This window comes from Carassius auratus, chromosome 47 (assembly GCF_003368295.1).
Source record: "Carassius auratus strain Wakin chromosome 47, ASM336829v1, whole genome shotgun sequence".
In the NCBI taxonomy this organism is placed as follows: Eukaryota; Metazoa; Chordata; class Actinopteri; order Cypriniformes; family Cyprinidae; genus Carassius; species Carassius auratus.
The window spans coordinates 7,111,581-7,129,691 of NC_039289.1; the positions used below are offsets into that span (position 1 = coordinate 7,111,581).

The following is an 18,111-nucleotide window of genomic DNA, read 5'->3' on the forward strand; positions in this document are numbered from 1 at the left end:
CATTTCATTAAAAGAACCCAACAACGCATTCCACAGTTCAGGACGATTCCCCATCGAACCATTAGTGCATCATAAAACACAGTCATGGTGCCAAGATGGCTAAAGGAGATGTCACCCCCTCCTTTCCCTTCTGTGCCTGTCTAATCTCATACCAGCGACGCCAGGACAGGAGGAAAAGATTTCCCTTTGTTCCCCAAACTTAAGATCAAATGGCCAAGAACCCCTGTAGTGACCCGTATCCTGTATTTATTTGGCCCAGGATCACCAGAAACCTTAAACCAGGGAACACCTCCTTGCTGCAGCTGTAAATTCCAGATACTTTGTCTCCACACTGAAATTTAACCCACTTGTTGTTTAATACAAACAACGATCTCAAATTGCTTCCAATAAGCTTAATTGATTACAAGTGTTTACCTCACACATTTCTTAAGTATCATGTATGTTCTATATAACCTGTGGAATTATTTCTGAGTGTTTAACTTTCATTACAGCCTATTCGTAGGGTTTTCTACCTCAGTTATAGGAACTAAACACCAGAAGTTGCCTCATACATGTGTATTCTCTGTATTATGCATGCTTTATATTACTCAAGTAATTTTGTGTGTTATACACTTATCACGGCTAAATCCTTATTTACTCCCACCTCAACTATGGGAAAAATATGTATTTTGGTACCTACTTGATGGGTAAATTATTTCTAGAATTTTGATATAAAGTAGATGTGTGTAGGATGCACCATATTTAAACTATTAAGTTTGCTTATTAAAGTGTTTAAACTTTCATAATTTTGGACACATGCGATCATGTGGACATTACACTAATTACATGCAAGAACCGGAGAATGGGGCATAGGTCCCGCCCAAGACAATATCTGATTGGCTGTCGCACTAAGAAGGACGGGTCAAATGGACACGTTTATAACCCAATGACTGGCTTTTTGCCTTAGCTTTTTTGCCTTTGCTTTTTGCCCTGCTTGCAGTGACTTGGGCTCTTGCCTATAATCTATGCTGACCCTTCCATCGTCCAGCATGCACTCTTCAAACCACCAAGAGCTCACTCAAAACTCATCAACTCATTTTGTTATGGCTGTGTAACCAACTATTTTCCTACACTTTCATTTAATGATATTTATATATTAGATTAAATAGATTAAATTTTTAAATGCTCTTTCTTCAATTTCAGATTTTCATTCCAATGACATTAATCTAGAACATTATTAATATTGTTTAATTATTATTAATTATATTAAACAATTAATATTGTTTTATTGCTTTGTCTTCTGGGTAAATTTCACCTTCATAAAGCCAGAGCCATTCATTGCAAACCTAAATTTAGATTGTTTTCAACTGATATAAAGTTCATTTTTACTTCTTTTAAAACTTTAAATATTCTTTAGTCTATTGTAAGCTATCTTTAAAAGAACTTCACTTGCGTTAGCATTCCCATTGACTCCCATTCATTTTGGCGTCACTTTGACAGCGAATAACTCTTTAACTTTACATCTTTAACTCTTTAACTCTTTAACTTTACATCTGAGGCGTTTAAAGACTCCGTTTGTCCATTATTTATTTCTAAAGATACACAACAATGTATAAAGGGCTCCATTACCTTCTATGTTACATTTATGGCCCCGTACAAACAAGTTTTTGTAAAAAAATAGGCTAACGATTGCGTCATAACCACTCTTCTCTCTGTCGCATTACCGTACAGACAGGAGGAGAAGCTCGCAGGCAATTAACTTAATATGGCGTACTGGCGTTACAAATACTATACAAAATAATTAATCAGAATACTTACTCCTGCTCACTCACGACAAAGAACTCCCCGCTCAAGCTTGCCGTCTTTGCAAGATTAATGATGGCAGTTTGCGCGCACAGCTACTAGAACATTTACATCTGTCAGACAGGTTGCTGACGTCGTCAACCTTCGTTTGAGTCTGCGCGTCAGAAATGGAAGTGCTAAAAAACGCTAAAAATGGGCTTCAACTGTCTCAGTTGAGTTCCAATGGGGTCGCTGTGTCCATTTCTTTTACTGTCTATGTGTGGACCCACCCAGAGGCACGTTTTCTGTGATTTCTTAAAAACACAGCGTCACCTTTTGGTCAGGAGAAAATATATGAATCTGCTCAAAACCAACTGTTATAATAAGTAATGTGTTCTAAAAGTGTCCTATCAGTTTGAGACAGCGACATCTAGTGAACTTTTTGTGTATGCTACAAATATCTCTTTTGCCCGACACTCATCTTAGTTTGTTTGGCTGCAGGTCTAGCTGAATGTGGCTCGTGGATAAAGCTCCTGATTATCATATATTGTGTTGAACCCCACCTAGTGCAGTCTTAGATATGTACTGTTGAGTTTAGGCATTGTGCTACTTATATATAACACATTTCTATCTCAGTTTGACATTTACTGTAGGTCAGAGAAAAACAAAATTATGTCTTCTGACATTTATCTGGTTGATTACTGAGTGTATGTTGCTGCCTGTGATACCCCATAATCCTGTGCCTAAATCAATAAAATGGCATCTTATGGCACAGTTGAAAGTAAATTCATATATAAACGTGTGTGTGTGTGTGTGTGTATCAGCTTATGATTCCCAGTTTTTGCTGAAAAAATGATCAAACATAATATTTGCCTTCAGTATATGCTGCTTACTGTACATCATCAGCACAATGTTCACTTCTGGAAAATTTCCCACCGCATGTAAATAGACTGCCACTGCTCGGAAGGCAACACTTCACAAACATGAAAATCTGCTGAAAATGTCTATTCAGATTTTGATTTGAAATTACTAACAGAAAATAATACATTACTATTAGAAAATGACAAAATATCTCAAGGTTTAATTTGAAGAGCTCATGTAACAACAGCTTATATTAAATTCCTAAATGGAGTTTAATGGTAAACATTTTCTGAAGAGTAAGCATCTCCTTTCTTAAAAAAAAAAAAAAAAACAGAAAACATAAAAATAACTCCATTTCTTTTGCACTAGTGTGTCAGTAAGAAACGGGAAGGAAGTAAAGTCAGCAGAAAGTCTGTAACGATTTATTCAACAGTAGAAACAGCAACACACATCAGAGAAAAACAAAATGTAATGTAGAAAAAGCTAATATTTGATTGCATTTAAAATGTCATCTTGAGTAAAATGTTACTGTTTTCATGATTTTAGTAGAGCAGCAGGAACTATGATAACAGACTGATGAATCTTCTAAACTGTATTGACCTTTCAAGTCACAGTGAAACTCACTGGGTTTCCTTTTTCAGGATGAGCAGCTCTCTGTCTTTCATTGTATATGTGAATTTACACAAAGTGAAGATCATCGAAGTGAAGTGAAGTGAAGTGAAGTGAAGAATCATCGAAGTGAAGTGAAGATGAACTCCAGTCTCTCATCGCTGATCCTGCTGCTGCTCATTCCAGGTTTGAGCATTACTGTGTGTTTTTCTCCTCTGTAATTTTTTTATTTAAATGTGTCTCCAATCTTTGACACTTTCCGAGAGTGGTTATTTTGATTTATTTTGATCATTACTCACACGATTTTATACTTTTAATCATTAAAAATGAGTGTAAACATATATTTCAGCAGCAGATTCATCAGTCTAGATGCACTATTATTTTAGTCATATTTGCTAGTATGAACACTGGATTGTTGCAGTAAAGATCTCTCATCTGACTGTATGTAAGCTTCATCTCAATAAAATGTTCTTGTTCAGGCCCTGTAACATTAGACCGCCTGACTGTGACCTGTAGGCAACAGAGTATTTGTGCTGTGAAGGGGACAGAAGTGACACTGAGGTGCTCTTACTCCAGCTTCAACATCAAATCTGTTTTCTGGTTCAGTGAGAAACAAAGTACAAACTGGAGAAAAAACAATGAACCTGAAGATTTGACTTTAGACTCAGATTACTCAGGACGGGTGAAAGATGAGATCTCAAGCAGCTATTCAACACTCACAATATCAGACGTGAGAGAGACAGACTCTGGAGAATATCAGCTCATGTTCATCATGAAGGATGGAGTTAAACATCTCAGCTCAGCGGCCGTCAGTCTAACAGTCACAGGTGAAACTGAGTCCAGATTCTGAACACTTCAGCTGCTTTCATTTGACATGTGATGAAGATTTCTTAATCTTTACTCTATTCAGTCCTGCAGCTGAGGATGAATCCTGCATCTATAGACCTGACAGATGAGACAGTAGAACTGATCTGTGATTCTTCCTGTGATTTCACCTCTGAAGATCACTATATCTGGATGAAGAATAGACAGCATTTAAGATATACACAGTCCCCCAAAACATCTGTGTCAGTCAGCAGAGATGCTGACATCTTTTCCTGTTCTCTTTATCCACATCGTGAACATCCCTCCCCTTCTGTGTGTGAGTGTCACATAATACACACAGTGTGGTGCTGTTTATATTTGTATATTTATGTTTATATGTGTATATTTAAACAGATTAAATTAAACTGTGAGTTTCACAGCAGTAATCTGTGTCTCTTTCAGGCATTTCTAAGAGTGGCTGCTGGGATGTGACTTACTCCTCTAGAAGAGTCTGTGCTTTGGTCGGCTCAACAGTAGACATTTCCAGCACATACACACATCCCTCTCGTCATACTGTAAATAAAACATTCTGGCATTACCCATCTGGTGACTTCAAGGATCTGCGTGAGGAGCATCAGTTTGCTGGTCGTGTGGAGTATGTGGGGAACAAACTGAGAATCAAAGAGCTCAAGATCAGTGACTCTGGAGAATATCGATTCAGGATCATCACTAACACGACAAAAGGCAAATACTCTGGATCACCTGGAGTCATTCTTACTGTTACAGGTAACTAACTGATCATAATGAATTTGATCAAGAGTGAATGATAAGATTTTAAAGCCACCAATGGCAGGAAACTGTTCACAGACAGATTCCAGTGCCATTATATCAAATTATATCACTCAAATTCAATGTTAAAGGGGGGTGAAATGCTATTTCATGCATACTGAGTTTTTTACACTGTTAAAGAGTTGGATTCCTATGCTAAACATGGACAAAGTTTCAAAACTTAAGTTGTACGTTTGAAAGAGTATTTTTGTTCCCAAAATACTCCTTCCGGTTTGTCACAAGTTTCTGAAAGTTTTTTTCTAGTATGGCTCTGTGTGACGTTAGATGGAGCGGAATTTCCTTATATGGGTCCTAGGCAGGGGTGGAGTGGCAATCGGGACGATCGGGACTTTTCCCGGTCGGCCGGTCGACCGGCCGGCCGGTTGATTAATTTTCATGATCGGCCCATTATAAATTATTAATATTGGCCGGAGCGGGAGCACGGCGGCCGGTGTAGCAGTCGATTCTGTTCCCTCGTAATGTCTGTTTCCCTTTACGCAAACATACTACAATTCTTGCATGGTTGACGAGTTCCAATACGTACGATCAGAACTAGCGTGCGCAAGAAGCGTGACTGGATGTACGGCAAGTCAAATAGTTCAAAATACCGTCCTAAATCTTAAACTTGAAAATAAAATTAAGACAAGAGGTTTTTCAACTTGAAATGTAAAAACATAAGACAAAAATAACGGAACAACTGCAAGATGAATAATAAAAAAAAGAACATAAACGGGAGTGTGTTGCCAAATCCGCGGAATTTAGGCTACTTTGGGAAAATGTTTGATTATATGGTAGGGTTTATTACACGGACCTTTCAACCCGAGGGGAAACAGACATTCCGAGGGGAGCAGAATCGACTGCTATACCGGCACTGTATTTCTGAAGGTGCGTTCCATTCGACAGGGTCCCTACGCAGTGTTCACTGCTCCCTACTCCCTGAGCACGGTGTATCTGTTGAAGTGGACTTCACTGACAATAACCGCTCATTTGGAACGCCCTGCAAACGTAATCAAAGAAAGTCACCGATGGGGTCGCGCAGATTATGAAATAAATATATAAGACTACATTCATATTTACATTTTTATTTACAATCAATCACATTTAAAATATATACACTATACAATAAAAAATCATTTCGTACTATATCATGAAAAACGTATGTTTATTATACACTTTAATTGACAATTGCTGCTATTACTTGATTATTAACAGAATTGAAGCCCTGCTGTCATGCAAATATGAAAATAACTTTTATTTGGTTATCTGTATAGCATATATGTGTTTTTAATAAATGGTCATATAATTGCATAGCGGTCTCGTGCGCCTTCTTCCTGCGCACAGCCGTATAGTAAACACTGAGGTAAATAAAGTAAAATAAAGAAAAATGGCAGAGCCTCGTCTGCTTCTAGTCACTTTTACATTATCATACCTTTTTACAATGCCAATTAATAATCAGTAACACTTTATAATAAAAGTTCAGTTGTAAGTAATTTATAAGTGGTTAGTTTATGATAAACTATATAATTTACAAAAACATTCATAAATGATTAGCAAGTGATATGCTCACATTTTATGTATGTTTTGAAAATTCCGTTACAAGTCAGCGGCGGTGTAAACGCCTCTCACGTGCCGTTGTCAAGGTAGCAATTTCAATTTCACTTGATCTAAACAAATCAGTCTAACCATAGACCACGTGACCAGTAGCGGTGGCTTTCTTAATATATTTAAAATAATTTTGCAAGGGTTATGACGTTAGTAGTAAATATTTTTTAGCATTTTTTTAACCGCAGAGGGCCGGTGGTTTACAAAATTTCCCGTTAGATTTTTTGGTCCCACTCCGCCCCTGGTCCTAGGGCACTTTTGCCGGAAGAGCGAGCGCTCCCGTATAGCAGAGCACTGAGAGCACAACAGACGTTAACTGATCAGAGCGAGAGCGTCGCAAAAAGTCACAAAAGAAGTGTGTTTTTGGTTGCCAGGGCAAGACAACCCTGCACAGATTACCAAAGAAAAAACAGCATTAAGGGACCAGTGGATGGAGTTTATTTTTACAGAGCATCAACGGAGTTGTGCAAGTGTTTTTGTTTGTTCCCCTGCATTTCGAAGATGCTTGTTTTACAAACAAGGCCCAGTTTGACGCCGGATTTGCACATCGTTTATTTCTTAAGGATGATGCAATCCCAACGAAAAAGGGTCACGATTGTGTGTTGGAACCGCAGGCGGTGAGTAAAACTGCTTCAAATATCTCTGCCTCCTTGTTGGTGCGTCCCCTCCCATGCCGGAGACCCGGGTTCCTCACGGTAATGTCACAGCTTCCAAATGCTCTCAACACAAAAACCTACTGGCGTTCATGATTCTTTAGCTCCGCCCACATGTCACGCCTCCAGCCGGTCGTGTTTTTCCGGGAAAAATCAGTACAGACTATCTTTCTCTTATGAATATAATAAAACTAAAGACTTTTTGGAGTCATGAAGGATGCAGTACTACTCTATAGGTACTCAAGATTAACAGGATATTGAGTGAAAACGAGCATTTCACCTCCCCTATTGAAGCTTTACTTCAATTCTGTTTTTCAGATACACAGGTAACAAGAAGCCCAGACGTTATATCAGAGGGACAGAAAGTGATATTAATCTGTTCAACTAAATGCACTCTGAACAACAAACATACTTACATCTGGTACAAGAACGGACGACAGGTAACAGATGGATTCACTAAAGACAACAAGCTGTACCTGGACTCAGTCAGCGATGAAGAGCTTCACCAGTATTCCTGTGCTGTAGGAGGTAACACATCTCTAATTATACATGTAGTTTAATGCAAAATGATTTTTGCAGTCTGTGTGACTAATTAATTTCTGTATTGTACAGACCATAAGGAGAGCACAGTGTTACGAAACTCTGCAATCATACTGTGTGTGATCTTGGCTCTTGCACTCATAGGAGTCCTGTGGTATAGGTCAGTGCATTTAAGTTTAAGTTTTGGGATTAAAACAATTAAAAACAGTACAATGATGAGCTAAAACAAAGATACATTTTTAAGATTTTCCACTATTTATGTTACAAATAAAATTACATTGTGAAAATTTTATTTCATAAATACAATCTGATAGTGTAAATTGTAAAATATATTACATTTTGAAAAATCTAAAATAGCAGACTCAGTTTTGGACCACATAATATGCTATATATTTAAATGGCTGTTTCTTTAAGGAGGAGAAGCTGTCCCTTGTCTAAAACCCACAGAATTGAAAAGAGAGAGGAGGAGGTTCAGGTAAGGATGGCTGAAACTAAATTAAATTTGACATTTATTTATTTTAAAATGCTGACTTTTGTTTCACTGTCCTTCCCCATCAGTATGACTCGGTGCACAATAACAATGCACCCTCTGACCTCACGCAGAAAGCAGATGCCACCGACAATAAAAAAGACGTTCATTATTCCAACATTAATTTGAAAACAAAACACCCATCTTCAATCCCCACAGATGAATATCCAACAGACAATACTGACACAGAGACTGTATACTATGCCACTGTAATGTTCAAATAACAACATTGTTATTGCATTTGGTATGTTATTGTATTTGGTATGTTTAAATGGTATAATTGACTATTGCCCTTGGCAGCTGATTTCGTACACTGTGATTTTCTCATGATCATGTATTACTCCTTTTATCGCAATAAAATAATTACAGTGCAAATCAATATTTGATGTCCATTCATTTGTTTTTTGGTAAGTAGACATGCAATAATAAAATAAAAATAAATAAATAAAAAAATTCAAATGTTATATTATTATTAGAAACACCTTCAGGGTAATGCCTCAGATTTTGATCTCTTTAAGACTTATAATTTTTATATCAGTGTCAAGCACTAAAGTCCAGGTTACCCTGGATTCTCATGTTAGACCAATGAGCTGGCAGGAGTAGGAACACAACCGGTTGGTTGTGCTAAAAAACTGGTTAATCATACATTTAGAGATCAGTATTTGGCCAGCAAAGGCTTGACTTTAAAACAGACATGGTGTTTTTGCACAACCGCTGACCATGAGAACTGTTGTCATGGCCTTGACTATAGCCCTTGTGGGTAAGTAGCCTGCAATGCTGTTTTAAATGTCACCATTTGCATGGATAAAAGTATCATAATTTGCATGTCAGAATTTTATATTAAATTAACATTAAATTAACTTTCTCTGATATTTCAGCAAGTCAGCATGTGAATCTTGGTAAGCAAAGTGGTTAATCCTATTCTACTAGTGTGTTTACCAATGACAAAATAAGATTGTACTATGTGACTTATCTAAAATGCAATTTTGCACTTTTAGTCCCTGAGTTGGCAGGGACTCAGACTTATGTATACAAATATGAGGCTTTGCTCTTCAGTGGTCTTCACCAGGAAGGTCTGGCAAGAGCTGGCATTAAAATCAACAGCAAGGTTTCCATCAGGGCTGTAACTGAGAATACGTTCCTGCTTAAGGTGCCAGAAGATTTTAATGCCAACATAAAACATTGTTCTGTTACTGACCTGAGATATAATTGAAAAGCCTGTTGCCTGTTTGTTTCAGCTCTCGATTCCTCAGCTGTTCGAGTACAGTGGTTTCTGGCCCACAGATGCGTTTGTTGCTACTAAGATCTCTTCAGAAGTGGCTGCTCAGCTTCAGATTCCCATTAAGTTTGAGTACACCAATGGCGTGGTTGGAAAGTTATTCGCACCTTCTGTGGTCCCAACTAACATTATCAACCTGCACAGGGGAATTCTGAACATCTTTCAGCTCAACTTCAAAAATACCCAGAACATCTATGAGGTTCAAGAGGTGAGACTGACTGAAATGAAGTTTTTATAAAAAAATATGTATCTTGATTTTAAACTTGAGTCTTCATTCTGATATGTAGGATGGAGTTCAAGGCATTTGCAAGACTCAATATCTGATCAGTGAAGATGAAGGAAGTAACCACACCACCATCACCAAGTCTAGGGATCTTACACTTTGCAATGAGAGGATAATTAAGGATGTTGGCTTGACTTACATTGAAAAATGCACTGAATGTCAACAGGTCAGGTCAAAATATTCATGTCATATTTTCTTCTCAATGCTTTAGATTCCGGGATTTCAACGGGGGCTTCGTAAAGGTACTACAGAGGGTCTGTAACCTTCTCAAATATACTATATAATTTAACAGAGGGTAAAAAGTCTCTCTGGAGCTGCAACCTACAGCTACATCATGAAGCCAACTCCAACTGGTGTTATGATTAATGAAGCAACAGTCCAAGAGATTCATCAGCTTACAACTCTAAATGAGATTCAAGATGCTCCCCAGATGGAAACTAGGCAAGAAGTTTGGTCATGCACTCATTTTGAATTAAATATATCTGTTATCATTTTTTTGATGTGGTAACCCAAGTATATACTCAATATTTCAGACAAACCCTGGACTTTCTGGAGATTATGGCATCTCCCATAATTCCAATCAGTGCTGAATATTTAGCCCGTGGAGCTTTACAGTATGAATTTAGCACTGAGACACTCTGGAGTCCAATTCAGCTAATGAAAATCAGTAATCCACAGGCTCAAGTAAGGACATATTTCATATTATTTTTATTGTTATACATTAAATATACTGACTGCAATGTTAGGTTTGTATTGTAGATAACAGTAGTATTTAAATTCTCTCTTTTTGTTTTACTGGTATTTATTAAGGTAGTAGATGCTCTGAATCATCTGGCTACCAAAAATCTGGAAGAGGTCCATGAAGATGTTCCACTTAAATTTATTCAGCTCATCCAGCTTATGCGTTTTGCAAGTCTGGATGCTATTGAGGGAATCTGGTTTCAATTTAAAACCAAACCAAATTTCAGGTACAAAATATTCACTTTAACAGTCTAAAACCTTGTTTTGCAAATTGTCACTCATTTTTACTCCTCTAAGGAAATGGATCTTAGATGCTGTTCCTGCAGTTGGCACCTTAGCTGCTCTAAAATTTGTCAAGAAGACATTCTTGGCAGGTGAACTTTCTATCCCTGAGTTCACTGAGATCCTTCTGGCCACTGTGCATATGGTCACCGCTAATTTGGACACCATTAAGATCTACTCTGTGCGTACACTCGTATTTGATGGTTGACTCAAGGCTTAAACCACTTAGTTAGCATGCCGGATATTGTCTGAACTTGTTCTATAAATGTTATAATCAAAAAAGGGTCTGGCTTTGAGTCACAAAGTTCAAGAAACACCTGTTCTACGTAAGGTTGCCATGCTTGGCTATGGGACAATGATTGCCAGATACTGCAGTGGATCTCTTGAATGCCCCGTGGAGCTTTTGAAGGTAAAAAAAAAAAAGATAATTCACTAATTGTTTTGCTTGACTATGTGTGGACTGTGGACAACTTCCTCTTTTTTTCCAGCCCTTCCATGAGATTGTTATTGAGGCAACTGCTAAGGCTGACACTTCAGAGATGACCTTGATTTTGAAAGTACTAGGAAATGCTGGTCAACCTGCTAGCATTAAATACATTACAAAGTTTCTACCAGTATTTGGGAACCGCATACATCTGTTTCCTAAGAGAGTTCAAGTAGGTGCAGTTTTGGCTCTGAAGGCCATTGCTAAAAAGGAACCCAAAATGGTTAGTCATAGCCAATCATGCTTTGCTTTGTCATACTGATTGTGAGTTACTTCAACTTTCGTTTCTCAGCTCCAGTCCCCGGGACCCAATTCCCAGAATGATTTAGATGTCTCCCTGTTCAAGAAACCTTCAAACTGACGAGTTGAATCAAATGCTTTAATTAGTGAGACATCTAAAACATTCTGCTAAATAAGTCCCAAGGACTTTAGTTAAAAAAAACACTGGTTTACTATATGCATTTCATTTTGCATTTCAGGTCCAGAATGTAGTTCTGCAGATTTTTCTAAATAAAGATCTCCATCCAGAGCTGCGCATGGTGTCATGGATTGTGCTTTCTGAGACAAAGCCAAGCATTGGTCTGGTTATTACTCTTGCACGTGCTCTACAAAAAGAACCAAATCTACAAGTGGCCAGTCTTGTGTACTCGCACATGAAAGCCTTGACAAGGAGCACACAACCCGAGTTTTATCTAATGTGAGTTTACGCTAATAAAAGCCAGAATATTTTCCAAAATATTAATGTTTAAACTTAAACATCGAAAATCCACCTCGGTCTTTTTCAGTGCCGTGGCCAGCAGAGTTGCCACCAAGATATTAAGCCCAAAACTGGACAAACTTAGCTTTTGTTACAGCAAAGCTTTTCTCTTGGATGGTTATAAAGGTAAGAAAGTCTGTTAATCTAATTAGTCTATTAGTCTGTTAACACCAAAAGTGTTGCATGCCAGGTGATGGTTTCCTCTAAAAAACTTATTGATTTGTTCCATTATTTAGCTTCTCTCATGGTAGGGGCTGCCAGTAGTGCTTTCTTCATCAATGATGCCGCCACCATCCTGCCCAGGGCTGTTGTAACTAAAGCACGCGCCTACCTGGCTGGAGCTGCTGCTGACATTTTTGAGGTGATTAAATAAGATACAGGAAAAGATTGGGTACTCCTGTATTTTATTAATTTCTTAAATTCCTACTCAACCTCACTGAAGTACTTTTTTTTAGATTGGCGTCAGAACTGACGGAATTCAGGAGGCTCTTCTGAAATCGCCATTCCTGCACGAGGACAGGCTGCCCAGGATGAAACAAGTTCTTAAGGCTGTAAGTGTGGCATATTGTTATTTAAAGAGTGTTTCTTAACAGTTACATATTTTTTGTTGTCAATCTGGCATGCTGCAGTTAAAAGCATTCAAAGCCCTGCCAAAGAAGCAGCCCCTGGGCTCGATCTATGTGAAAGTTCTTGGACAAGAGATTGCTTTTGCAAATGTCAACAAAGCTGTTCTTGAACAGGCAACACAGGTATATTTTTTGTAATATCAGTTCATATGAACCAAAAAACTAAGTAATTTGCATTGTCCTCCTAAACTTTTGAGGATGTTTAAAATGGAGCTAACCATAATTTTTTTTTCTATAGTTTACTACTGGAGGCAATATACCTGAGTTTGCAGGGGAAGCTCTTAAAGCGATACAGAATGGCACTGCCTTCCACTATGCCAAGCCCCTACTGGTGGCTGAAGTGCGTCACATCTTCCCATCAGTGGCTGGTGTACCCATGGAGTACAGTTTGTATGCTGCTGCAGTGGCTGCTGGTAATTTGAAGGGTAAGAGTCTGAAAAGTGCAGTCTATTTATAGATTAATTGGAAATAGGGAATGCCATTTAAACAAATGCACAATATTTAATAGAGAATGCACTTTAATAGTGAAACTTTTCTTTGTTTTGTTTTTTTATTTTCCATCCTGTCCAGTCCAGGCTATTTTTACACCACCTCTAACTGAAACCATCAGTGTTTCTCATCTGATGAAGACAGATGTGAAGTTAACCGCTGAAGTTTCACCAAGCATTATCTTACAGACTTTTGCTGTAATGGGACTGAATACTGGTTTTATTCAAGCTGCATCCATGGCGAAAGGAAAGATCCATACATTTTTGCCTCTAAAAGTGGAGGCAAAGTTCGACATCGCAAAGGCTAATTTCAAGATAAAGGCTTTTCCTGTTGTACTTCCAGTGCATGCTTTGACAGCACGGTCAGAATATATTGAGTAGACTCATTCTCAATCTTTTCACCATGGTCTATCTCATTACTAAAGTGGCTTTTTGTGATTCATGTCCGACATTAGTTTTGAAACTTTGGCAGCAGCTGGAAACATCAAGGCAGTCAATGCAGAGAGAATTACACCCATTGTACCAGAGACAGTAGTACTGAAACATTCCCAAGAAGCACATACCTCAATTATTTCACCTGGAGATCTGGTAAAATAATCAAAAATTTGTTTGGCTAATTAATAACGTGAAAAATTAATTTCTTTATCATTCTAATGTGTTTTATTGATCCCTACATAGTCATCAGAAACCATTAAAACTGTTATATCACCGGCAGAGGAACCTAAACTGAGGACTAGTGTTCCAGTTCACAAAACACTTTGCTCTGCTGTACCTCACATTGGAGTTGATGTATGCATGGAGGTTATGTCCTGTGATGCCACCTTCATCAAAAACACCACCATTTATAACATAATTGGGCAGCATGGAGTACATATTAACATAGTTAGAGGTAAGTGTCTGAAGTTCACTTCAGAATTTCACTGGAACTATGTTTGTTATTGAAAATGTGTTATCTTATAATCTATTTATTGACAGCTGATGGTCCTGCTGTTGAGGGACTAGAGCTAGAGGTCCAACTAGGCCCAAGAGCTGCTAAAAAGCTCCTTAAAGAAGTCAGCTTTGCTCACACGAAGACTCCCAAGGTCAAGATCGTCCTGCAGAAACTGAGGAGAGTCCTAGAGGGTGAACAGAGGAACAAGAACTCCAGTTTTTTCAGCCATAACAAATTATTTTACCCACAAAGCACCCGTAGCCACAGCTTTAGCTCCAGTAGTTCTGTTCGATCTTCCAGCTCTCATCTGTCCAAAGTGAGTATTTTTATTGCCACAAAGTTAATTCCAGGATTTTCTATTTATTATGCAACACACACACTACACAACTTTCAAAGTCTTTGGATTGCTGTTTTTCACACTACACGACCATCTCTCCTCCCTAATGTCAGTCAAAACACTTCACATTAAAGGACTTGGGTTGCAGACGAATACATTTAATGTATATCTCTAGATATTTAACTTGCTAAATATCTTTTGGACATTGGCGATGCAAATGCGCTGCTCTATTTGGAACAAGAAATAAAAAGAATAAAAATATGATTTGCCAAAGTCAATGTTTATAAAAGTTTAACTTTCACAACTATTTGTTTTTTTCTGGATCACTGTATGGATCACTAGGGCCTCTCCAGTGGACAAAGCAGTCAAAGTTTCAAGCCCATTCAGGTATGACATAGTGTCTATAAGCAGATCTTTGAGCAGATCCCTTTCATTTTTATTTTTTTAATCGATTAATTTTTAAATGTCTTTACATGGTTACAGTCTAGATTCCTTGGGGACTCGGTTCCTCCAGTGGTTGCTGTCATTGCACGTGTTGTGAGAGTTGATCGAAAGTTGTTGGGGTACCAGCTCACTGCTTACCTGGACATGCCCACCTCAAGGGTGCAGATCATCGTGGTCTCCATTGCAGTGAAGAACAACTGGAAAATGTGTGCTGATGGTGTCTTATTGAGCAAGCATGCAGATGTAAGAAATCTGATGAAATTACTTTTGGTTATCTTTTTCTGCTATGTCAGGGGTGTCCAATCTCTTGTCTTGGTGGGCCAATAGCCTGCAGAGTTTACCTCCAACCTGCCCCAATACACTTGCCTGAAAATCTATAGTAAGACCTTGACTAGCTGACTCAGGTGTGTTTAATTGGGATTGGAGCTAAACTCTACAGGATTGTGACTCTAGAGAAGCAGGATTAGACATCCCTGTGTTAGGATAAAGCATTTAAAAGTTGCCTCTATCTAGGCAAGGATTGCTTGGGGTGCAGAGTGCCAACAGTATGCAATTACCATCAACGCAGAGACAGGTCACCAAGGTCCAAGTCCTATGGCCTATCTCAAAGTGAAGTGTGAGAAGGTGCCCACAATTATCACCACCTATGCCAAGAGGTTTGGTTACTCTTCCTCACAGTTGTTCCACTTCATAAATGTCAACATATCAACACATTTTTCATTTCCTTTCCTATTGAAGTGTGGCTGAATATATTCCTGCTGCAGCTCAGATGACTGGATTGGCTGTTAGCGATGAAAAAAACATTGAGAGGCAGATTGAACTGATCATACTTGTCCCAACTGAAAGGACACTGGACATCATTATTAAGACCCCAATAGTAAGCAACAATCTAATAATTAGGTTACTGTGCCGCCCCACATCCCCTTTTTTTGACAGCACTTTCTAACATTTGTGAATTTGCAGATGACCTTGTCAGTGTCGAACTTGGTTCTTCCAATCAGTTTGTCATTTAAGGCTATCCAGGCCTATCCAGAAAATGATGTCACAAACATAATTCGAAACCTCTATATAGAGACTAGTTCAGGTTAGTAAAGTGTGTTAATTGGTCTTTCAATTTTCATGAATTTATCTTTTTTTTTTTGCTAAATTTTTGTTTGTTTCACTATTTAGCTAAATGTAGTAAGGTCAGAAAAACCTTGACTACATTCAACTATAAGAAGTACAACTATGAAATGCCCCTTTCCTGTTACCAAGTCTTAGTGCAAGACTGCACTTTAGAGCACAAATTCATAGTCCTGATAAAAAAGGAGGATGTCTTTAAGCACGAACACCTAAACATTAAGGTGGCAGACATGTAAGTCCAGCTCATTAATATTACTAGTTCCGTTCTTAGACACTGCAATATTCAATATTTTATTCCACCACAGCGATGTTGATATATACCACCAGAAGAGTGCAGTGAAGGTTAAAATGAATGGAATTGACATACCAACCAACAATATATCATATCAGCACCCAACAGGTTGAAGTTCTCTCTGCATTATTTTTGGTATAAAAGTCTGTTGCTTGCATCAGCAATTTATTTTTTTAGACTTGACTTGCCATATGACTTTTACTGGGATGCTGTTCTTTGCCTCGGGAAGGGAGTCTTAGAGTGTTTTCCTGTACATTTATTAGGCTTTTATGATGTAGGTTCCATTCGAATTGAGCAGAAACGTCAAGGTATCGCTCTTTATGCCCCAGGCCATGGTCTTCAAGAGGTCTATTATACCAATGATGAGTGGATGGTAAGTCAAACATTGGAACAATTGCCAAATATTGGTAAATAATATAAGTACAATATTTTAAATATGTTAGTGTATAACAATGTAAACAGTTTTACAGTTTAATTTGATGTTACAAACACTGTGCTAAAGGTTCTAAAAATAGAAAAATATCTATTTTTCTTGGATATTTCAGGTTTATGTTGCAGACTGGATGAAGGGACAGACTTGTGGACTCTGTGGAAAGGCTGATGGAGAGATCAGACAGGAGTACACCACACCCAGAGGAGACCTGACCAAAAGTCCAGTCAGCTTTGGCCACTCATGGGTGCTTCCTGCTGAGAGCTGCCGTGATGCCGGCCGTAAGATTTGTCAGACACTGTGCATTACAGAAAATGTAATTTGTTTTAAAGACACTTTAAAAAGAAATATCTTTTCTCTTTCAGAATGCCGCATGAAACTTGAATCCGTGAAGTTGGAGAAGCAGGTGATTTTAAATGGACAGGAATCTAAATGTTACTCTGTTGAGCCTGTGTTGCGCTGTCTGCCAGGCTGTGTACCAATGAGAACAACTCCTGTCACTATTGGATACCACTGTATGTCCACTGGTAAGTGACTTCATTACTTGTTTGCAGACTGATATGACTCTCGTCCAGTAATTCTCAAATGGTTTTGCTTTAGAAAACAGGTTTTATATCTTAAAATTCAAACTTAGTAACATATGCTGAATGGGAAAATATTTAATATTGGTTTATAAAAGTTGCTTCTATTTTTATTTATATTGTGCTGCAGACTTCAACCTCAACATGTTTGATGGAATCTATGAGAAGAGTGTAGACTTGAGAGAGACTACAGATGCTCATGTGGCCTGTCGCTGCATTGAACAGTGTGCTTAAACCTACTTCTTGTCTCAGTAGCACTTTTTTTTTTTTTGCAGCTGTAAATGAACGCCTTCATTTCAATAAATCTGAACAAGCATTAAAAATGTGTTTGTTCACTATTTTTCTTTTTTATTTAACAACTGGTGCATGATTTCTTTCTGTTGTCTACTTCTGCCATAGATACTGAGGAAGCGCACATAGCAATGGGTTTTTCAGTGACAAATTCTTATATGTTAAGTAATGAAAATAAAACATAAGGGGAATACAACGTGAAATACTAACTGACACTAGATATTCATCTCCTAAACTGAATATTAAGACATTCTAACTAAAACAAGCTAAACAAGTAAGTACTACTCTAAAAGGTTTTTAGAATTATCGACTAAGTCTCAGAATTAGTATCATCTGCAGTTTCTCTTGTTTGACCATATAATTTATCCGTGTAATTAATTAATCTACATATTGGTCCTATACTTTCTATATTTCAATTCAAAAGCAAGTTTGATATTGCCACCATCCTGAATCTCAATGCACATAAAAAATGGCATCTGAAGAATTTAATATTACTTTTATGGTCAAATAAGTTTTGATAGAAGGCTTAAATCTCAGGAGAATCCAGTTAGTCAGT

The 18,111-nt window shown here is 37.9% G+C and overlaps 2 protein-coding genes across 2 annotated transcripts; both read left to right on the plus strand.

Annotated features, from left to right (window-relative positions):
* Positions 1-3,002: 3,002 nt before the first annotated feature.
* Positions 3,003-8,560, plus strand: LOC113064953 (sialoadhesin-like). The gene is made up of 9 exons (XM_026235974.1): positions 3,003-3,090; positions 3,264-3,417; positions 3,711-4,058; positions 4,142-4,372; positions 4,498-4,821; positions 7,437-7,646; positions 7,731-7,818; positions 8,073-8,133; positions 8,217-8,560. Exons 2-9 carry the CDS (start codon positions 3,372-3,374, stop codon positions 8,409-8,411), a joined length of 1,503 nt encoding a protein of 500 aa, XP_026091759.1. The 5' UTR covers positions 3,003-3,090; positions 3,264-3,371; the 3' UTR covers positions 8,412-8,560.
* Positions 8,561-8,856: 296 nt separating this feature from the next.
* Positions 8,857-17,599, plus strand: vtg8 (vitellogenin 8). Its single transcript, XM_026235975.1, has 32 exons — positions 8,857-8,947; positions 9,066-9,086; positions 9,186-9,337; positions 9,426-9,674; positions 9,754-9,915; positions 10,042-10,190; positions 10,283-10,433; positions 10,560-10,717; positions 10,788-10,953; positions 11,056-11,181; positions 11,261-11,479; positions 11,736-11,953; positions 12,042-12,139; positions 12,250-12,374; positions 12,469-12,564; positions 12,643-12,762; positions 12,878-13,064; positions 13,210-13,489; positions 13,583-13,715; positions 13,806-14,016; positions 14,103-14,374; positions 14,738-14,782; positions 14,879-15,082; positions 15,353-15,495; positions 15,578-15,716; positions 15,803-15,923; positions 16,010-16,193; positions 16,267-16,361; positions 16,532-16,626; positions 16,799-16,964; positions 17,049-17,210; positions 17,395-17,599. Exons 1-32 carry the CDS (start codon positions 8,908-8,910, stop codon positions 17,496-17,498), a joined length of 4,791 nt encoding a protein of 1,596 aa, XP_026091760.1. The 5' UTR covers positions 8,857-8,907; the 3' UTR covers positions 17,499-17,599.
* Positions 17,600-18,111: the final 512 nt, after the last annotated feature.

What these genes read in the sequence shown, in the direction of transcription:
- LOC113064953 (XM_026235974.1), top strand. Translation starts at nt 3,372, where the DNA reads ATGAACTCCAGTCTCTCATCGCTGATCCTGCTGCTGCTCATTCCAG. An exon ending in GTATTCCTGTGCTGTAGGAG is followed by an intron (nt 7,647 to 7,730) that starts GTAACACATCTC and finishes TGTATTGTACAG; the next exon opens with ACCATAAGGAGAGCACAGTG. An exon ending in ATAGGAGTCCTGTGGTATAG is followed by an intron (nt 7,819 to 8,072) that starts GTCAGTGCATTT and finishes TGTTTCTTTAAG; the next exon opens with GAGGAGAAGCTGTCCCTTGT.
- vtg8 (XM_026235975.1), top strand. Translation starts at nt 8,908, where the DNA reads ATGAGAACTGTTGTCATGGCCTTGACTATAGCCCTTGTGG. An exon ending in GGCTGCTGGTAATTTGAAGG is followed by an intron (nt 13,065 to 13,209) that starts GTAAGAGTCTGA and finishes CATCCTGTCCAG; the next exon opens with TCCAGGCTATTTTTACACCA. An exon ending in AAAGTTTCAAGCCCATTCAG is followed by an intron (nt 14,783 to 14,878) that starts GTATGACATAGT and finishes ACATGGTTACAG; the next exon opens with TCTAGATTCCTTGGGGACTC.